The sequence below is a fragment of the Hyperolius riggenbachi genome, chromosome 1 (genome assembly GCF_040937935.1).
Source record: "Hyperolius riggenbachi isolate aHypRig1 chromosome 1, aHypRig1.pri, whole genome shotgun sequence".
Lineage (NCBI taxonomy): Eukaryota > Metazoa > Chordata > Amphibia > Anura > Hyperoliidae > Hyperolius > Hyperolius riggenbachi.
In genome coordinates, this window is record NC_090646.1 from 445,992,873 (window position 1) to 446,012,917 (window position 20,045).

The following is a 20,045-nucleotide window of genomic DNA, read 5'->3' on the forward strand; positions in this document are numbered from 1 at the left end:
CTTAACGAGAACCTGAACTGAAAATCAAAAGTCAAAATAAACATACACATGTCATACTTAGCTCCTGTGTAGTCTACTCATCAATCTCTTTCTCCTCTTACGCATCCTGTTTGTCCACTGTGATCAATGAAATTCTCTGTCCTCCATTTTGAAAATGGCCATTACCCCATAACAGCTTCCTGGTCAGCACACTGTTAAACTGTAATATCACCCATTGGAGCCATAGGGAAACATGGACATTACCTTGCACATTCAGTTGTAACTGACAGCAGCTGATATATAACTGACAGCAACTGGTATATTTCTGTTCTGACAAAATATTGTCAGAACTAGAAGGGATCACTGTAAGAAGAAAATGGTGAGCATCTTAGTGGAGCTGATGGCGAGGCAAGTATGTAATATTTATTTCCAGTCATGCAATTATTTTAAATAATTTTACTCAGTTCAGGTTCCCTTTAAACAGACATCCCACCAAAACTTTCAAAAATACCACAACATTAGTACTATACACAGTACATACTGTCTTTTCAAAAACTCTTATGTCTTTTAAGGTTGGAGTCCCTACATTTGCATGACATCTTGCAGCATTTATGACTATCCAACCATTCCTTACTTCAGCAAAGGGTAAGGCTTAAAGGGATACTGTAGGGGGGTCGGGGGAAAATGAGCTGAACTTACCCGGGGCTTCTAATGGTCCCCCGCAGACATCCTGTGCCTGCGCAGCCACTCACCGATGCTCCGGCCCCGCCTCCGATTCACTCCTGGAATTTCAGACTTTAAAGTCTGAAAACCACTGGGCCATCATTGCCGCGTCCTCGCTCCTGCTGATGTCACCAGGAGTGTACTGTGCAGGTATAGACCATACTGGGCCTGTGCAGTACGCTCCTGGTGACATCAGCGGGAGCAAGGACACGGCAACGCAGGCGCAGTGGTTTTCAGACTTTAAAGTTTGAAATTCCAGAAGTGAACCAGAGGCGGGGCCAGAGTATCGTTGAGTGGCTGCACGGGCACAGGATGTTTGCGGGGGCCATTAGAAGCCCCTGGTAAGTTCATCTTATTTTCCCCTACCCCCCTACAGTATTCCTCCCAATCTAATAACTGTGATCCGAAGGAAGCGATCGATCAAGCCCATAAATGGGATAAAAAAAAATTACACATCTTTTTATTGCTGGACATTGTTATGCCTGGTGTTTGTTCTCTTGATTTTGATGCTTTTCAAATAATGCTTAAAAGCGAAAACATTTTTTTTTTACCAATCTATACATTTCAAATGGAATACATTTGATAAGCAGATCAACACTATCCGATCCGATCAAACAGAAGGTTGATCGTTCGCTAACTTGCACCTTTACCCTAACCAAGTGTCAGCAGTGGCAGGTTACTATAATAGTCATGTTGCAGCGCATCATCCAATCAGCAGAAAGGATAATTGGCTGTAGCTTACCTTCCCTGCAGGATCTTTACACTAGCAGGTGCAGAAAGAGAGCAACCAAAATTGCCTCTGACCCCTCTCACCCAGCTCACTCCATCTTCCAGCGCATGCCTTCAGGAGTAAGATTCCGGTCAATCGCTACCAAAACCTCTAGACACAGGAACAGTTTTTTTCCTCAAGCACGTTAGAGCTGCTAGGACTGAAAGTAATCAGCACAGAACTAAACATGAACAATTCTCACATTGCTTACTGCCACTATACTTATAACGTCCTTAACTTGTAATATTCACACTGTCTGTCCTTGTATTGTTTTTGTTTGTGTTTGTTAAGCAACTGCCAAGACAAATTCCTTGTAGGTGCAAACTTACTTGGCGAAAATAAATTGATTCTGATTCTGATTCTGATGTTTAGGGTCGTTGTCCTGCTGGAAGGTGAAACTCCGCACCAGTCTCAAGTCTTTTGCAAACTCCAAGAGGTTTTCTTCCAAGATTGCCCTATATTTGGCTCCATCCATTTTCCCATCAACTCTGACCAGCTTCCCTGTCCCTGCTGAAGAGAAGCACCCCCAGAGCATGATGCTGCCACCACCATATTTGACAGCGGAGATGGTGTGTTCAGAGTGATGTGCAGTGTTAGTTTTCTGCCACACATAGTGTTTTGCATTTTGGCCAAAAAGTTCCATTTTGGTCTCATCTGACCAGAGCACCTTCTTCCACATGTTTGCTGTGTCCCCCACATGGCTTGTGGCAAACTGCAAACGGGACTTATTATGCTTTTCTGTTAACAATGGCTTTCTTCTTGCCACTCTTCCATAAAGGCCAACTTTGTACATTGCACGACTAATAGTTGTCCTATGGACAGATCCCCCCACCTGAGCTGTAGATCTCTGCAGCTCGTCCAGAGTCACCAGGGGCCTCTTGACTGCATTTCTGATCAGCGCTCTCCTTGTTCGTCCTGTGAGTTTAGGTGGACGGCCTTATCTTGGTAGGTTTACAGTTGTGCCATACTCCTTCTATTTCTGAATGATCGCTTGAACAGTGCTACGTGGGATGTTCAACGCTTTGGAAATCTTTTTGTAGCCTAAGCCTGCTTTAAATTTCCCAAAAACGTTATCCCTGACCTTTCTGGTGTGTTCTTTGGACTTCATGGTGTTGTTGCTCCCAAGATTCTCTTAGACAACCTCTGAGGCCGTCACAGAGCAGCTGTATTTGTACTGACATTAGATTACATACAGGTGCACTCTATTTAGTCATCAGGCAATGTCTATGAGTAACTGACTGCACTCTGACCAAAGGGGGCTGAATAATTACACACACCCCACTTGCAGTTATTGATTTGTAAAAAATGTTTGGAATCATGTATGATTTTCGTTCCACTTCTCATATGTACACCACTTTGTATTGGTCTTTCACGTGGAATTCCAATAAAATTGATTCATGTTTGTTGCAGTAATATCACAAAATGTTGAAAACTTCAAGGGGGCCTGAATACTTTTGCAAGCCACTGTACACCAGACACAACACTCTTCCTCTATACTCTTTCATTCAAACACATCCTCAGAAACATGAGTGTTATTTCTGGCTCAGTATAGTAGGACATAGAAGCCTTATTCAATTCACTTTTTCTCTAGGTGATATTTTCACACCTTATCAATACACTGCCCTTTAAAGGGACCCTGTGCAGACCGTTAAAATGAAAATCTGCACTTAACTGGGGCTTCTTACAAGCAGTACATCACTGCAATAAGTCCCAGCCATGCTGATCTATCATGCATACAATTACAGTCCACTGATGACAAGGCAAATAGGAGTGAGCACAATAAGCATATCAGCCAGAGCAGCAATGCAACATACACAGCATTAGCAGCGTTAGCACAGTGACAATACAGTCTCTTGTATAGGCGCTTATGCCCATTTAGCTCTCCCCACCGATGGGATGCCGTTTCTCTATGTTGTGCTACTCGTTGGTAGCCTCTCACTCATATATATATATATATATATATATATATATATATATATATATATATATATATATATATATATAAATTACAAAAAAATAATAATACATAAATAGTTGCCTTAGGGACTGAACTTTTTAATAGGTATGTGAAAAGGGTATATTACGGTTATTTATTAATTTGCGAGCTTATAATTAGTGATGGGCGCAAAACTGAAAAAAATGCAACTTTATTTCCAAATAAAATATTGGGACATTGTACTAGGGAAATATTTTAAACATTGCAGTAACCGGGACAAATGGCCAAATAAAATGTTTGGGTTTTATCCACAGTAGAACATTTTATTTTAACACTATAATGGCCGAAAACTGAGAAGTAATAAATTTTTTCCATTTCTTTCTTATTATTTCAATTAAAATGTGTTTACAATAAAATTATTCTTGGCATAATGTACCTCCCAAAGAAAGCCTAATTGGTGGCCTAATTGGTGTCATTGTGATTAGTTGTGATTAAGTTATTGGCAAAAGAGTGGGAGGTGCGCCGACAGATGAAAATTGCTCTGGTCCTAAAGGGGTAAAAACCCCTCAGTGGTCAAGTGGTTCATATGCATTTTATTGACAAGGTGTGAACATATCACCCACCTAGGATGCCTAAAGTCTAGCCCAGGGGCCGAATTTCTGGTGGTCCCCCAAAGCTCTCTGCAATGCTAATTCTGTGCAGGCCGTAGCTGCGGTGCCCCATGCAGTGGCCACCTTGTGTCACCTCTCTGCCTCCCCCTTTGCTCGTCTGTAGGTTATCAGCCACCAGCTGCTGTAGCAGTAGTAGCCACAGATTAGCAGCTGCACCTTTGCCAGCAGCTGTAACAGCCACTGATTAGCAGCTGCCACTCTGCCAGCAGCTGTAACAGCCACTGATTAGCAGTTGCCACTATGCCAGCAGCAGTAACAGCCAATGATTAGCAGCTGCCACTGTGCTAACTGCATGCAGTATATGGGTTATTTCCCATGGAAATGTTTTATTTGACAAAATGTCAGAGGCATAGTGTAAAAATTGTGTTTAATATTGCTAGTTTGCCCCCTTACACTCTCAAGAATGGCTATATGGCCCTTGGCCTAAAAAAGTTTGGACTCCCCTGACCTAGGAGAAAGCTTAGAATAAAGAGGTTAACTGCATATGGGTCTGTGTTTATGTATTTTTTCATCTCACTTGAAATGAAGAAGTTCATGAAGCATCTCTTAGAATCCAGGTTCTCAACACATTGTACACATACCCCAGAGGCGCTTTAGTTGGGCTCAGGGGGTACTTCAACTTGTCAAAGTCAATCTGTTATATTACGTTTTGAGATGAAAGGTGATAAACAGTATATAAATTAACCAGAATAAGCATTTATAGTTAATTAAAAGCATCAAAGAATGTTTGGAAAAACATTTATACACAATTTATGAAGTAGTCCTAAGCAAGATCTATGCGTCATGGGCTTCCTAAGATCAGGGCCGTATTTAGGCCTAGGCCTTCTAGGCCATGGCCTAGGGCACCACAGGAGGAAGGGCACCAAAGCAGCAGGCTAAACTGGTGCAGCAATTGCAAGCTTGCAAATGCTGCAATGCATGAAGATCAGGCGAGTGCCTGACAGTGGTATTCTACTGCTAGCTGCCTGTGCAGCAGCCACCTTGCTCTCTGTGTATGTTTGCATTGTGGCCAGCGGCTATAGAATTGAGCAGCATTGGAGACAGAAAGGAAGAAGAAGCTTCTGCACTAGAGATGAGCTGAGAAATGGGTGACACTGATGGCTGCTGTGGTGTGAAGGCGAGCTGGCTGCCTATACTGAAAGGTATGTGTGTGTGTGTGTGGGGGGGGGGGGGGAATGAGGGATTAAGGGAGTCATCTGGCTACCTATACTGGAGGGAAAGGGGGAGGAGTCATCTGGCTACATATACTAAAGGGAAGGGGTCATCTGGCTACCTATACTGGAGGGAAAGAGGGGAGGAGTCATCTGGCTACCTATACTGGGGGGGTCATCAGGCTACCAATACTAGAGGGAAGGGGGAGGAGTCATCTCGCTACCTATTGAAGGGGGGCGGCTGGTGACAGTGGCCTAGGGCAGTAAAGAGTAAAAATCTGGCCCTGCCTAAGATGATGTTACTCAGAACAGGGGGTATTTATCCAATACAGTCATTATCAAGGGGTATATGCTCTAATAATTTTGAGAAACACTATCCACAAACACGAAAAAAGGTGTTGCGTTGAAATTACTTTTTTTCCCCTCTTAAATATGCTTTGTGTGTTAAATTGAACCAAGTACCATTTTTAGCTCCCAGGGCATCTCAATAGTACATTGACCTCCCTGGCAGTAATCCTGAGCTGAGCTCGGGCTAGCCACCGGGAGCTCTATGCAGAGCGCAGCGGGAGCTTTTACTCACCTCCCGCGGGATCCAGACGTTGGTAGCCGTTCTCCTTCCTGTCCTCCGAGGCTCTGAAACACTCTGAGATCGCCGTCATTGATCTCTCCAAAGAGTTACAGTGCAACCCGGAGGATGATGGAGGTAAAATTACATCGCTGGAGCCCAGGGAGATGAGCCAGAGCAGGGGCTGCTGCTGGCATTCTGGGGGCATGATTATTTCCTGATTTTAGGATCTAAAACCTTTTAACCACTTAAGCCTATCTGAAGGAACATTCTTGTCCAGATAGGCTGTGCGCACTCCCGCTGGCCGCGTGCGTGCTCCCGCCGCCGACCGTTAGCCCAGCGATCAATGAATGGGATTATAGATCCCATTCATTGATCGAAGCCCCCCGCAGAAAAACCGACAGCCTCTTGTCAGACGCTGCGGTTTTTCTGAGTTACAAAAAGCTTCCCGTCCTCCTAATGCTTCCTGGAACTTTTTGACTGTGGCCATCTTGTGGCCAAATAGTAAAACTACACCCACGTCCATTTTTTATTACTTAACCACTTAACATCTCAGTCGTTTTCAGCTTATGCATCCGAGCAATGTTCACCTCCCATTCATTAGCCTATAACTTTATCACTACTTATCACAATGAACTGATCTATATCTTGTTTTTTCCGCCACCAATTCGGCTTTCTTTGGGGGGTACATTTTGCTAAGAGCCACTTTACTGTAAATGCATTTTAACAGGAAGAATAAGAAAAAAAATGAAAAAATTCATTATTTGTCAGTTTTCAGCCATTATAGTTTTAAAATAATACATGCCTCCATAATTAAAACCCATGTATTGTTATTGCCCATTTGTCACGGTTATTTCACCATTTAAATTATGTCCCTATCACAATGTATCGCGACAATATTTTATTTGGAAATAAAAGAGCATTTTTTCCGTTTTGCATACATCACTATTTACAAGCTTATAAAAAAAAAGAAGAGAGAAATATTTCATCTTTACATAGATATTTAAAAAGTTTAGACCCGTAGGTAAATATTTATGTTTGTTTTTTTTTATAGTAATGTTTTTTTTGTTTTTTTTTATTAAACATTTTATGTGGGCATTTTTGGGAGGGTGGGATATAAAAGTGTTTTATTTGGGGAAATATTGGTGTATTGTAATGTTTTTGGGAATTTACTTGTAGTTTTACTTTTTGGCCACAAGATGGCAATCTCGATTTTTTTTACATGACGTCACTCTAAGCGTACAATGTACGCTTAGAGAGACACAGCTTCAGAAAGAGCGAAGCTTCCGAGAGAAGCTGTCGCTTTTTCAGCGGGGGAGAGGAATCAATGATCGGGCTCCATAGCCCGATAAATTGATTCCGTGGCTACCGACTCCGCGGCCGGGAGTGCGCGTTCACGCGCGCGATCGGCCGCGGGAGCGCGCCTGTCCTCCTTGACGTTTTTATACGTCAAGGAGGACAAAGTGGTTAAATACATTTTTTACATTTAAAATTAGCTGTTTACCTCCCACACCAAAAATTACCCAAATAAAATTTTTAATAAAAAAAACAATTACAATTTAAAAAAAAAAAAAAAACATAAATAGTTGCCTAAGGGTCTGAACTTTTTAAATATGCATGTAGATCCATGTCAATTAATATATTTTTTTAAATTATGGGCTTGTAAATAGTGATGGACGCAAATTGAAAAAATGCACCTTTATTTCCAAATAAAATATAAACGCCATACATTGTGATAGGGACATAATTTAAATGGTGTAATAAGCGGGACAAATAGGCAAATAAAATACATGGGTTTTAATTATGGTAGCATGTATTAATTTCAAACTATAATGGCCAAAAACTGAGAAATAATTATTTTTTTTTCCATTTCTTTCTTAATATTCCTGTTAAAATGGATTTAGAATAAATTAATTCTTAGCAAAATGTATCACCCAGAGAAAGCCTAATTGGTGGTGGAAAAAACAAGATATAGATCGATTTATTGTGATGAGTAGTGATAAAGTTATTGGCAAATCAATGGGAGGTGAAAGTTGCTCAGATGCAAAAAATAAACAACCCCGTGGGCTTAAGTGGTTAAAAAGAGGGGGGGGGGGGGGGGGGTAAAAATGCATGCTAACAATGTGGCTCATTATTTAAATACCTTAAATTTTACCTGTTCTTTTTACATTTAAAAGTTTAGCAGGTTTTATTACCCTACTTCTAAGGCCTGCCCGACCGCAAAAAAATTCAGGCAGATAAGGACTGATTATTATAATCAGTTATTGCACACATTAGCAGGAAAAAGAAAGTGGCGCCTGGTTCCTTTTAAGAGCTGTTGTAGACTGACTGAAAACTGTAGCTTTTTTGTCCCTATGCCCTTACAGCTCCCCTTGTTCTTTAACCTCCTTAGCGGTAACCCCGTGTGTGACACGGGGTAAGCCGCCGGAGGGTGCCGCTCAGGCCCTGCTGGGCCTATTTAAATAATTTTTTTTTGCTGGACGCAGCTAGCACTTTGCTAGCTGCGCCAGCACCCTGATCGCCACCGCCGCGCGCCCGATCGCCGCTATCCGGTGCGGCGCGCGCCCCCCCCTCCCCAGACCCCGTGCGCTGCCTGGCCAATCAGTGCCAGGCAGCGCCGAGGGGTGGATCGGGTCTCCCAATGACGTCCCGACGTCGGTGACGTCATCCCGCCCCGTCGCCATGGCGACGGGGGAAGCCCTCCAGGAAATCCTGGGCTCGCTACATGATTTAAAAAAAAAAAAAATTTAAAAAAACTGCTGCGCTGCCCCCTGGCGGTATTTTTCATACCGCCAAGGGGGTTAAATGCTGTGAGTGTGAGTCTGTAGATCCATGGAAAGACTGCATGCCAACAATGTGGCTCATTATTTAAAAACCTTAAATTTTACCTGTTCTTGACTGTAGATCCATGGAAAGACTGGTCTGATGCATTTTATGTGTTCCCTTGATATAACATTACAGAACCCTGACATGTGCCCAGTTCAAGTTTATGATGCTTGAAATGTCGGCTTGCTTGCTGACTGACATGGTTAAGTTGGGATCAGTTCTAAGGAGGATACTGTATTGGGGTGAACTGGTTTAATGCAGAAATACTGTACGGGCAGTTTTTTTTTATCTAATATCCTCAATTTTATCATATTTTGTGGCTTACATCATAGTTCATGACACAGGATGCCGATTTTATGTATTTTGAGGTGCAAAGGGTTAACATTGGGATGTCACAGCCCTTTACCACCTGGCGAGGCCTCATTTGAGCTCTCTGCAAGAAGAGTGTAACATCAGTTATTATTATTGTCATATATCCATTATAGCCTTGCCGTAAGCTATGCTTCTGCTGTCCCTATGTCATTACAGCAAGTGTGAGATTGTTGTTTCCTAGAAGATTGGTTTGATACATAACGTGCGTGTCCTCTGGATTTGATGGCACAGAAACCAGATATGGGCTCAGTTCAAGTTTGCGATGGGTGAAGTGCCTGTTTGTGTGCTGGCTGGCGTGATTACAGTAAGGATTAATTTTAAGGAGGAAAGTGTGTCATTGCCATTTATTTTGTGCCTCAATGTCATTTTGTGTGTGAAGTGTTATTAATTATTATATGGTAGAGTCCCAGTCATCTGAAACTCAGCTAACCAGCACAAATTGCCGGCAGGTTTCACAGAGAAGGGTGACGTGTGATGTAATTGTTGAGCTCTGCTGTGCTCCAAGTCTGGGTTGCCAGGCACCCCCAAGGCTTCATTGTTACAGAAGTACAGTACAGTACTGCTCTACAACTGTACAGTACAAAGGCCATTAGTCTGTGGAAGTGCAGTACAGTACACAGAGGAAAGAGGCCATTAGTCTGTGGAAGTGCAGTACAGTACACAGAGGAAAGAGGCCATCAGCCTGTGGAAGTGCAGTACAGTACACAGAGGCAAGAGGCCATCAGCTTGTGGAAGTGCAGCACAGTACACAGAGGAAAGAGGCCATTAGCCTGTGGAAGTGCAGCACAGTACACAGAGGAAAGAGGCAATCAGCCTGTGGAAGTGCAGCACAGTACACATAGGAAAGAGGCCATCAGCTTGTGGAAGTGCAGCACAGTACACAGAGGAAAGAGGTCATCAGCCTGTGGAAGTGCAGTACAGTACACAGAGGAAAGAGGCCATCAGCCTGTGGAAGTGCTGTACAGTACACAGAGGAAAGAGGCCATCAGCCTGTGGAAGTGCAGTACAGTACACAGTGGAAAGAGGTCATCAGCCTGTGGAAGTGCAGTACAGTACACAGTGGAAAGAGGCCATCAGCCTGTGGAAGTGCAGTACAGTACACGGTGGAAAGAGGTCATCAGCCTGTGGAAGTGCAATACAGTACACAGAGGAAAGAGGCCATCAGCTTGTGGAAGTGCAGCACAGTACACAGAGGAAAGAGGCCATCAGCCTGTGGAAGTGCAGTACAGTAAACAGAGGAAAGAGGCCATCAGCCTGTGGAAGTGCAGTACAGTACACAGAGGAAAGAGGCCATCAGCCTGTGGAAGTGCAGCACAGTACACAGAGGAAAGAGGCCATCAGCCTGTGGAAGTGCAGTACAGTACACAGAGGAAAGAGGCCATCAGCCTGTGGAAGTGCAGTACAGTACACAGAGGAAAGAGGCCATCAGCCTGTGGAAGTGCAGTACAGTACACAGAGGAAAGAGGCCCTCAGCCTGTGGAAGTGCAGTACAGTACACAGAGGAAAGAGGCCCTCAGCCTGTGGAAGTGCAGTACAGTACACAGAGGAAAGAGGCCATCAGCCTGTGGAAGTGCAGTACAGTACACAGAGGAAAGCGGCCATCAGCCTGTGGAAGTGCAGTACAGTACACAGTGGAAAGAGGCCATCAGCCTGTGGAAGTGCAGTACAGTACACAGAGGAAAGAGGCCATCAGTCTGTGGAAGTGCAGTACAGTACACAGAGGAAAGAGGCCATCCGTCTGTGGAAGTGCAGTACAGTACACAGTGGAAAGAGGCCATCAGCCTGTGGAAGTGCAGTACAGTACACAGAGGAAAGAGGCCATCAGTCTGTGGAAGTGCAGTACAGTACACAGAGGAAAGAGGCCATCAGTCTGTGGAAGTGCAGTACAGTACACAGTGGAAAGAGGCCATCAGCCTGTGGAAGTGCAGTACAGTACACAGAGGAAAGAGGCCATCAGTCTGTGGAAGTGCTGTACAGTACACAGAGGAAAGAGGCCATCAGCCTGTGGAAGTGCAGTACAGTACACAGTGGAAAGAGGTCATCAGCCTGTGGAAGTGCAGTACAGTACACAGTGGAAAGAGGCCATCAGCCTGTGGAAGTGCAGTACAGTACACGGTGGAAAGAGGTCATCAGCCTGTGGAAGTGCAATACAGTACACAGAGGAAAGAGGCCATCAGCTTGTGGAAGTGCAGCACAGTACACAGAGGAAAGAGGCCATCAGCTTGTGGAAGTGCAGTACAGTAAACAGAGGAAAGAGGCCATCAGCCTGTGGAAGTGCAGTACAGTACACAGAGGAAAGAGGCCATCAGCCTGTGGAAGTGCAGCACAGTACACAGAGGAAAGAGGCCATCAGCCTGTGGAAGTGCAGTACAGTACACAGAGGAAAGAGGCCATCAGCCTGTGGAAGTGCAGTACAGTACACAGAGGAAAGAGGCCATCAGCCTGTGGAAGTGCAGTACAGTACACAGAGGAAAGAGGCCCTCAGCCTGTGGAAGTGCAGTACAGTACACAGAGGAAAGAGGCCATCAGCCTGTGGAAGTGCAGTACAGTACACAGAGGAAAGAGGCCATCAGCCTGTGGAAGTGCAGTACAGTACACAGTGGAAAGAGGCCATCAGCCTGTGGAAGTGCAGTACAGTACACAGAGGAAAGAGGCCATCAGTCTGTGGAAGTGCAGTACAGTACACAGAGGAAAGAGGCCATCCGTCTGTGGAAGTGCAGTACAGTACACAGAGGAAAGAGGCCATCAGCTTGTGGAAGTGCAGTACAGTACACAGAGGAAAGAGGCCATCAGCCTGTGGAAGTGCAGTACAGTACACAGAGGAAAGAGGCCCTCAGCCTGTGGAAGTGCAGTACAGTACACAGAGGAAAGAGGCCATCAGCCTGTGGAAGTGCAGTACAGTACACAGAGGAAAGAGGCCATCAGCCTGTGGAAGTGCAGTACAGTACACAGAGGAAAGAGGCCCTCAGCCTGTGGAAGTGCAGTACAGTACACAGAGGAAAGAGGCCATCAGCCTGTGGAAGTGCAGTACAGTACACAGAGGAAAGAGGCCATCAGCCTGTGGAAGTGCAGTACAGTACACAGTGGAAAGAGGCCATCAGCCTGTGGAAGTGCAGTACAGTACACAGAGGAAAGAGGCCATCAGTCTGTGGAAGTGCAGTACAGTACACAGAGGAAAGAGGCCATCAGTCTGTGGAAGTGCTGTACAGTACACAGAGGAAAGAGGCCATCAGCCTGTGGAAGTGCAGTACAGTACACAGTGGAAAGAGGTCATCAGCCTGTGGAAGTGCAGTACAGTACACAGTGGAAAGAGGCCATCAGCCTGTGGAAGTGCAGTACAGTACACGGTGGAAAGAGGTCATCAGCCTGTGGAAGTGCAATACAGTACACAGAGGAAAGAGGCCATCAGCTTGTGGAAGTGCAGCACAGTACACAGAGGAAAGAGGCCATCAGCTTGTGGAAGTGCAGTACAGTAAACAGAGGAAAGAGGCCATCAGCCTGTGGAAGTGCAGTACAGTACACAGAGGAAAGAGGCCATCAGCCTGTGGAAGTGCAGCACAGTACACAGAGGAAAGAGGCCATCAGCCTGTGGAAGTGCAGTACAGTACACAGAGGAAAGAGGCCATCAGCCTGTGGAAGTGCAGTACAGTACACAGAGGAAAGAGGCCATCAGCCTGTGGAAGTGCAGTACAGTACACAGAGGAAAGAGGCCCTCAGCCTGTGGAAGTGCAGTACAGTACACAGAGGAAAGAGGCCATCAGCCTGTGGAAGTGCAGTACAGTACACAGAGGAAAGAGGCCATCAGCCTGTGGAAGTGCAGTACAGTACACAGTGGAAAGAGGCCATCAGCCTGTGGAAGTGCAGTACAGTACACAGAGGAAAGAGGCCATCAGTCTGTGGAAGTGCAGTACAGTACACAGAGGAAAGAGGCCATCCGTCTGTGGAAGTGCAGTACAGTACACAGAGGAAAGAGGCCATCAGCCTGTGGAAGTGCAGTACAGTACACAGTGGAAAGAGGCCATCAGCCTGTGGAAGTGCAGTACAGTACACAGAGGAAAGAGGCCATCAGTCTGTGGAAGTGCAGTACAGTACACAGAGGAAAGAGGCCATCAGTCTGTGGCACTCCACGCTCATTGTACTCTCCTGAGGTTTTTCAAGTTAAAGGGGCACTATGGCGAAAAATGTTAAAATATGTGCAAACATATACAAATAAGTACGTTTTTTCCAGAGTAAAATGAGCCATAAATTACTTTTCTCCTTTGTTGCTGTCACTTGCAGTAGGTAGTAGACATCTGACCGAAGCGACCGGTTTTGGACTAGTCCATCTCTTCATAGGGGATTCTTAGGAATGTATTTATTTTCAAAAGCATTTAGTGAATGGCAGTTGCTCTGTCCAACTGCCAAAAAACTGTGTATTGAGCAGGGAAGCTGGCCAGCATCATTGTTTAAATCCTTTTTAGGGAATATCTTTATAAAGAATAAAAGCCATGCTGAGAATCCCCTATGAAGAGATGGACTAGTCCAAAACCTGTCACTTCTGTCAGATTTCTATTACCTACTGTAAGTGACAGCAACATAGGAGAAATGTAATTTATGGCTCACTTTACTCTGGTAAAACATACTTCTTATTTGTCTATGTTTGCACATATTTTACATTTTAAAAATTTTCACCATAGTGCCCCTTTAATATACTTTCAGTTATAGATAGTATTTTAACATTAAGTTATATAGTGTGGGATATAGTACCGTATTAGCTAGGTCTATTTTTAACATTGAGTCTCAAGCAACCAGAAAGCACACTTATCCGGCATCAGCCGATCCCAGTCAGTACCAGATAACCGAGGCTCTACTATACTTTGGTATTAACGGGCTGCTGTGGTCATATCAATTCATGTCACAGCACTGTGCCCAAGTTATTAATCAGTTACCACAGGAGAAGGGTAAGAATTAACCACTTTGCCCTCCTCGACGTATAAAAACGTCAAGGAGGACATGCGCGCTCCCGCAGCCAATCGTGCGCGTGCACGCGCATTCCCGGCCACGGATTCGGTAGCCCAGGAATCAATGTATCGGGCTATGGTGCCCGATCACTGATTCCTCTCCCCCGCTGAAAAAGCGACGGCTTCTCTCGGAAGCTACACTTTTTCTGACTCTATGTCTCTCTAAGCGTACATTGTACGCTTAGAGTGACGTCATGTAAACAAACTCAAGATTGCCATCTGGTGGCCAAAAAGTAAAACTACATCTAAAAGTAAAAAAACATTACAATACACAAAAATTTCCCCAAATAAAACACTATTTATATCCCACCCTCCCAAAAATACCCACATAAAATGTTTAATAAAAAAACAAAAAAAAAACCAAAACATTACTATAAAAAAAACAAAAAAAACACATAAATATTTACCTAAGGGTCTAAACTTTTTAAATATCTATGTAAAGATGAAATATTTCTATATTTCTTCTTTTTATAAGCTTGTAAATAGTGATTTATTTCCAAATAAAATATTGTCGCCATACATTGTGATAGGGACATAATTTAAACGGTGAAATAACCGTGACAAATGGGCAAATACAATACGTGGGTTTTAATTATGGAGGCAAGTATTATTTTTAAACTATAATGGCCGAAAACTGAGAAATAATGAATTTTTTCATTTTTTTTCTTATTCTTACTGTTAAAATGCATTTACAGTAAGGTAGCTGTTAGCAAAATGTACCCTACCCCCCAAAGAAAGCCTAATTGGTGGCGGAAAAAAAAAGATATAGATTAGTTCATTGTGATAAGTAGTGATAAAGTTATAGGCTAATGAATGGGAGGTGAACATTGCTCGGATGCATAAAGTGAAAACGACTGAGGGCTTAAGTGGTTAAGATACAAAAGGAGCAGGTAGGGGGAGGGGGTTGTTCAGGGAGTGGACACATGAGTAGGTCCATAGCCATGGAAATGGCTATGGTCGCACCACAGCATGAAACAGTGCAGTGGTTTAGAAAATTCTTCTTTTCATATTTTCATTGAAAGAGCTGGATATGAAGTGCCTACTGCGCAGTCCAGCCTAGACTGTGGAAAAGGGAAGCAATTTACAGCTATATACTGAGAGGCCACATGACCACCGGAAGTGCTGGATATGAAGTGCTTACTGCTTACTGACAGGTCATATGACCACTGTGGTGCTGGATTTGAAGTGCCTACTGCTCAGTCCAGCTTAGGCTGAGGGAAAAGGAAGCAATTTACAGCTATATACTGAGAGGTCACATGACCACCGGAAGTGCTGGATATGAAGTGCTTTCTGCTTAGTCCAGCCTAGGCTGAGGAAAAGGGAAACAATTTACAGCTACTGTATATTCTGAGAGGCCACATGGCCACAGCTTGTTGTATGTTGGTAATGTCTGCAATCACGACTCTGCAATTCGCCAGTAAAGCATTTTACTCCGTCTAGGCTAGACTGAGCAGTGGTTTCTTGGTGGCCACCAGTTTGTAAAGCATGGCTATAAAAAGATGCACCTTGTGTTTAAATCATTGCTCTTTTTGTTTGTACAGCAGTGTAACAGTGTAATTTTTTTGCCTTTTTATTAACCAAGGCGCATGAGGTATTAAAGAGAAAATAAAGAGAATGATCCGGTGTCACAGTAATGGAAACTCTAGTGCCGGTTTATACGTACACAAGCTAGCATGGGATTTTTTTTTTACCACAAAAGCAAATGTATTGTTGGAGAAAGAACAGAAAAGTTGGTTTACCTATGATAACCATATAGTTCAGCAGCAGTATTCTACTGCATATGTTATTATGTTAAATGCTGCTGTGTCCAGTAATCAATTATTTCTTATAGTCTCCTAGTTAAGAACTGAAGATCTGAAGGATCTACGTTCATGTATATACTGCTGTCCCACACTCAATGCAGTATCGACCACTGTGTTGAACTGAGACTTTTCCGCAACAATCATTCAAGTAAGCAGTTTAGCTCTACATACAGTCTAATATAAATGTGACATTGCATATATATACAGTTTATCCAGTATGCCAATATGAGAGAGAGTAATATGCTTGTGCTCAATGTATAGATTGTGAAAGAAAAATCATTGCTTTATTTTACAAAGAATCCTTAAAGGGGAACTGAAGAGAGAGGTATATGGAGGCTGTCATGTTTATTTCCTTTTAATCAATACAAGTTGCCTGGCAGCCCTGCTGGTCTATTTCTCTGCAGTAGTATCTGATTAAAACCAGAAACAAGCATGGAGCTAGTCTTGTCAGATCAGACTTATAAGTCTGAACCACTGAAACACCTGATCTGCTGCATGCTTGTTCAGGGGCTATGGCTAATAGTATTAGAGGCAGAGGATCAGCAGGGCTGCCAGGCAACTGGTATTGTCTAAAAGGAAATAAACATGACAGCCTCCATATACCTCTCTCTTCAGTTCCCCTTTAAAGGACAACCGAGGTGACATGTGACATGATGAGATAGACATGTGTATGTACAGTGCCTAACACATAAATAACTAGGCTGTGTTCCTTTTTTCTTTCTCTGCCTGAAAGAGTTAAACATCAGGTATGCAAGTGAAGTTTCTGTCGGAGTCGGGACTGGGTCAGACTATAGCATAACCCTCACTGATAGGGAATTACAGCCATAAAATACTTTCCTGTCACTAAATGGCTTCTGAGAGCAGAAAAGCGATGAAAAGGGTCAATAATTCATAGATTTGAGCTCTAGCAAACTTCACTAAAGGTGTCACTGAGCAGGGACAATGAAACTGTAAAAACTTAAAAACTAGATGTAAATATAAAATAAAATGGTGGCAAATCTAAATAAGTCATTTTTAGGAGAAGGAGGGTAGATACAATTGTTTTTCTCATCAATTTATTTTCACCTTGGATGTCCTTTAAGTAACTGAAATATATTATATATGAATTGCATGTATGGAAGCCTTAGGCCTCTTGCACACTACATGCAATTCGGACTTTTTTATACGATCGGATGTTTGATTCCAATTAAAAATAGTACTGCATGCTGCTATGTTTTTTAATCGTATTAAAAAATCGAAATCGCATGTAGTGTGCGAGAGCCCTAAATGTGTTTAATCAAAGGGAGTATTAAATACCCATAATTTTCTGTGTGTTCATTCCCTAATACACTATTGCGCTGCAAATATTATCCTACATGGTATCATGTATTATCATGCATGCTATCATGTATCCCCCCCCCCCAAAAAAAAATGTAAAGACACAGGACATTGCAAAGGGCTTTGGCCCTCTGCTCCACATATAATGAAACATACACACTGCTGTGCCCATAAAAGCATGCTAAAGTACATGAAATGAAATAACATTCTTTCCACCATTAATACAGTACAAAGCTCTAAAGACAAATGATAAGCATTTAACAAGAGATACTGTAATCAGACATAAAGTACAAAATATTCTCAGTATTTAATTAAGTTGTGATAGACTGCTTTAATGAGTGACATAAATCACAGAGCTATCAAAGCAGGGAAAAGCAAATCCTTCCTGTCATTTCATACAGATCCTTCACAACAGCTTATTTCAACTCTGCTGTATTTCAAGGCAGTTATGAGTATTTTGCTAGTTTTTCTTCAGACTTTGTAGAGTAGAAATTACTTTTAATGTCTAATCTAATCACTATATAACAGACACACTATATTAAGAATCCATTTAGCAATAACAAAGTTTTATTTTTCTAACCTTAGCATGGGGCTACATGAAGATATGTGTTGTGTCGCATGATTTATGACAACATTAATGTACAGGATGAGTCTTGTCAAACAATAATGGGAAATATTTGGGGGGCGGGGGGGGGGGGGTGATGGAAGGGAAACAACTCACGTACAGGCTGTCGACTCTCTGCGAATCCCTTCCGGAGAAATATACAGGCTGGACCGAGCAGGTTGTGCATCACTGCGCAGTTTTGAGCCAACAGCATTAGAGGCCCCTGAGCACCCTCTTCCCCAGACTGTGGCGATCTGAGACAGCTTCGCTCCTCCTGGTGCATCTTACAACATACAGAGTGTTACCAGAACACTGAGGGATCAGTACTGTAAAAGGGCTTCTACCTATCCTATTGCATCTATATATGCGACCTATAGGTCACTATGAGGCCTGTGCTGTCACTGACATTCCTTCTTTTCAGCCTTCCATCTACACCCTCCCATTGCTTTCCCAAGAGCAGGCTAGTACTGTATTATTTTAAAGCCCTTTCTATCTGCTCACATCCCCAACTCTTTCTCTCTGCATACCTGGTGTTTGATAGAAGAACATTTCCCAGACTCTCCTTCTCTTGCCATCTCCTTCTCTCCTCCCCTGTGTCTCCTCTCTATATAAGGAACTGTTTGAGTCTGGTCCTGCCGGACCCTCCATTCCCACGCCTTTATAAGACATCATTTTCCTTGCCATTTGTGTGCCTCCTTTGGGAATATACAACCAGGTTCATAGGTCATAGAACAAATATAGAATGCCATTACAGTTGTAAAAATAAATGGGAACTAAAAGTGAGCAGTGTTTATAGACAATCCAAATAATATCTGCACACAGAGCAAATTGCATTAGTGGATGGACTGCGTGGCTGACAGAAGAGTCAGGAGACATTCTGCAAGTGTAAATTAGAGGCAGCAGAGGGACCAACACTTGTGCTCTGCCCTTTGCTTTATTAAACAGGACTTACTCACATCTGGAACAAAAGGGGATTAAAGAAGTAAAAAAACAAGAACATTTTCCTCCCACCCACCTCCCCCATATAGGTTTTGTCCTACAGCTACCTGTTCTTTGCTTTTCCATTAAACCCTTCTTTGTCATGTATGGGGAGACATACCTTCTGCGAGAGGTTTCGAAGAGGTGACTTCACACAGTTCCCCATAACACCCAGTACAGAGCAGAGGATGAGCTTTCCCAGGGGAAAAGAGATAGAGAGGGCAGCAGCCAGCGAGGCATCCCGCACAGTGAGCGCCTCTGAGCCTGGGGGGCAGTCAGCAGCGTCCCACAGATTAGACCCTTTGAGCTGCAGATTGTTTCTCTGATAGAGCCTCTGATTACAGCAGATAAACTGCAGCAGAAACTATTCCCTGATGAGCTCAGAGAATCTGGCTAATTTGGTGCTGGCCCCCTTCCCCCATGAGCCTTACAGCCTTTCAATGACATGATGTGGGACAGATCAGCTTGAGGCGTACACAGCATTCATGCCACTGACGTCGGCTCTGAACAGCGCAAGAAACCTGATTTGGGGGTTTCATAGGAATGCTTGTTTTCAACGTATTAACCTTGCTTCCGTCATTGGGACAGGGATGTGATGAAATGGTTAATGAGCACTGATTTGCGATGTTTTCCCGTGGCTGCATGTTCTGGGATGCATGCTCGCCAATAGGCACAATGCAGGACGAGAAGCTTGTCAAACAGAGGACAATGTACCATTGTGGCTGGCATGAAAGACTGAGGCTGAGCTTGTCCTACTCATGGGTATAATAACACTACGTACGCAAGTCAACATAGCCGAGGACTTGCTGCATAGCATCTGCAATCTCAATTCCTGGAAAAAAGGGGGATGTAATGCAAGACAAAACTGTCTGCTGGATCACACAGCTCAATATGAGGAGAAAGACAATAACACATCTTCCTCTGCCAGAGTGGGTGAGAATAGGATGACTGCACTGGCAAATGTGCAGAAAAAAATTAATCAGAGGTGAATGGACATTAAGACTTCCACTTTCTAGGTCAGTAGCTACCATACAGAGCAGAAAGGCTAGACAAGCATCCAATGAAAAGACAATGATTGTGATGTGATTATAGTTGTACTACTAATAAATAAGAATAGTGATTATGACTGTATATAATGCATTCTATCACAAATCTATCTTCCAACAGGACTTTTAAGGAAAGTCTTGCCAAAATACACTGCTTACTATAAGCTGTGGGCTTTGCCAAGTGTAGTGATATGAAAAAATGAATGAATTAAGAAAGGCTTCTAAATGGAATGTACTGTATACTCCAAGAGAAGATGAATCAGTATTTACTGCTATTATGTAAGTCTGGGGGTATTACATAGAAAG

General features: G+C 43.3%; 1 protein-coding gene across 4 annotated transcripts in view; it reads right to left on the reverse strand.

The window, feature by feature from the left end:
* Positions 1-20,045, reverse strand: part of CABP1 (calcium binding protein 1) — a 70,738-nt gene that overhangs the window by 18,312 nt on the left and 32,381 nt on the right. Inside the window, exons 1-2 of one of the 4 annotated variants that reach the window (XM_068238685.1) lie at positions 18,815-19,047; positions 17,837-17,998 (exon numbers count right to left, since the gene is read on the reverse strand). The exons of 1 other annotated variant lie outside the window; for it this stretch is intronic. In XM_068238685.1, the coding sequence (XP_068094786.1) occupies positions 17,837-17,998; positions 18,815-18,859 (207 nt within the window). In that variant the 5' untranslated portion in view covers positions 18,860-19,047. Of the gene's footprint in view, positions 1-17,836; positions 17,999-18,242; positions 18,678-18,814; positions 19,048-20,045 lie in introns of those variants that run through there. 2 more of the 4 variants (XM_068238687.1, XM_068238686.1) reach the window with 2 other exon arrangements.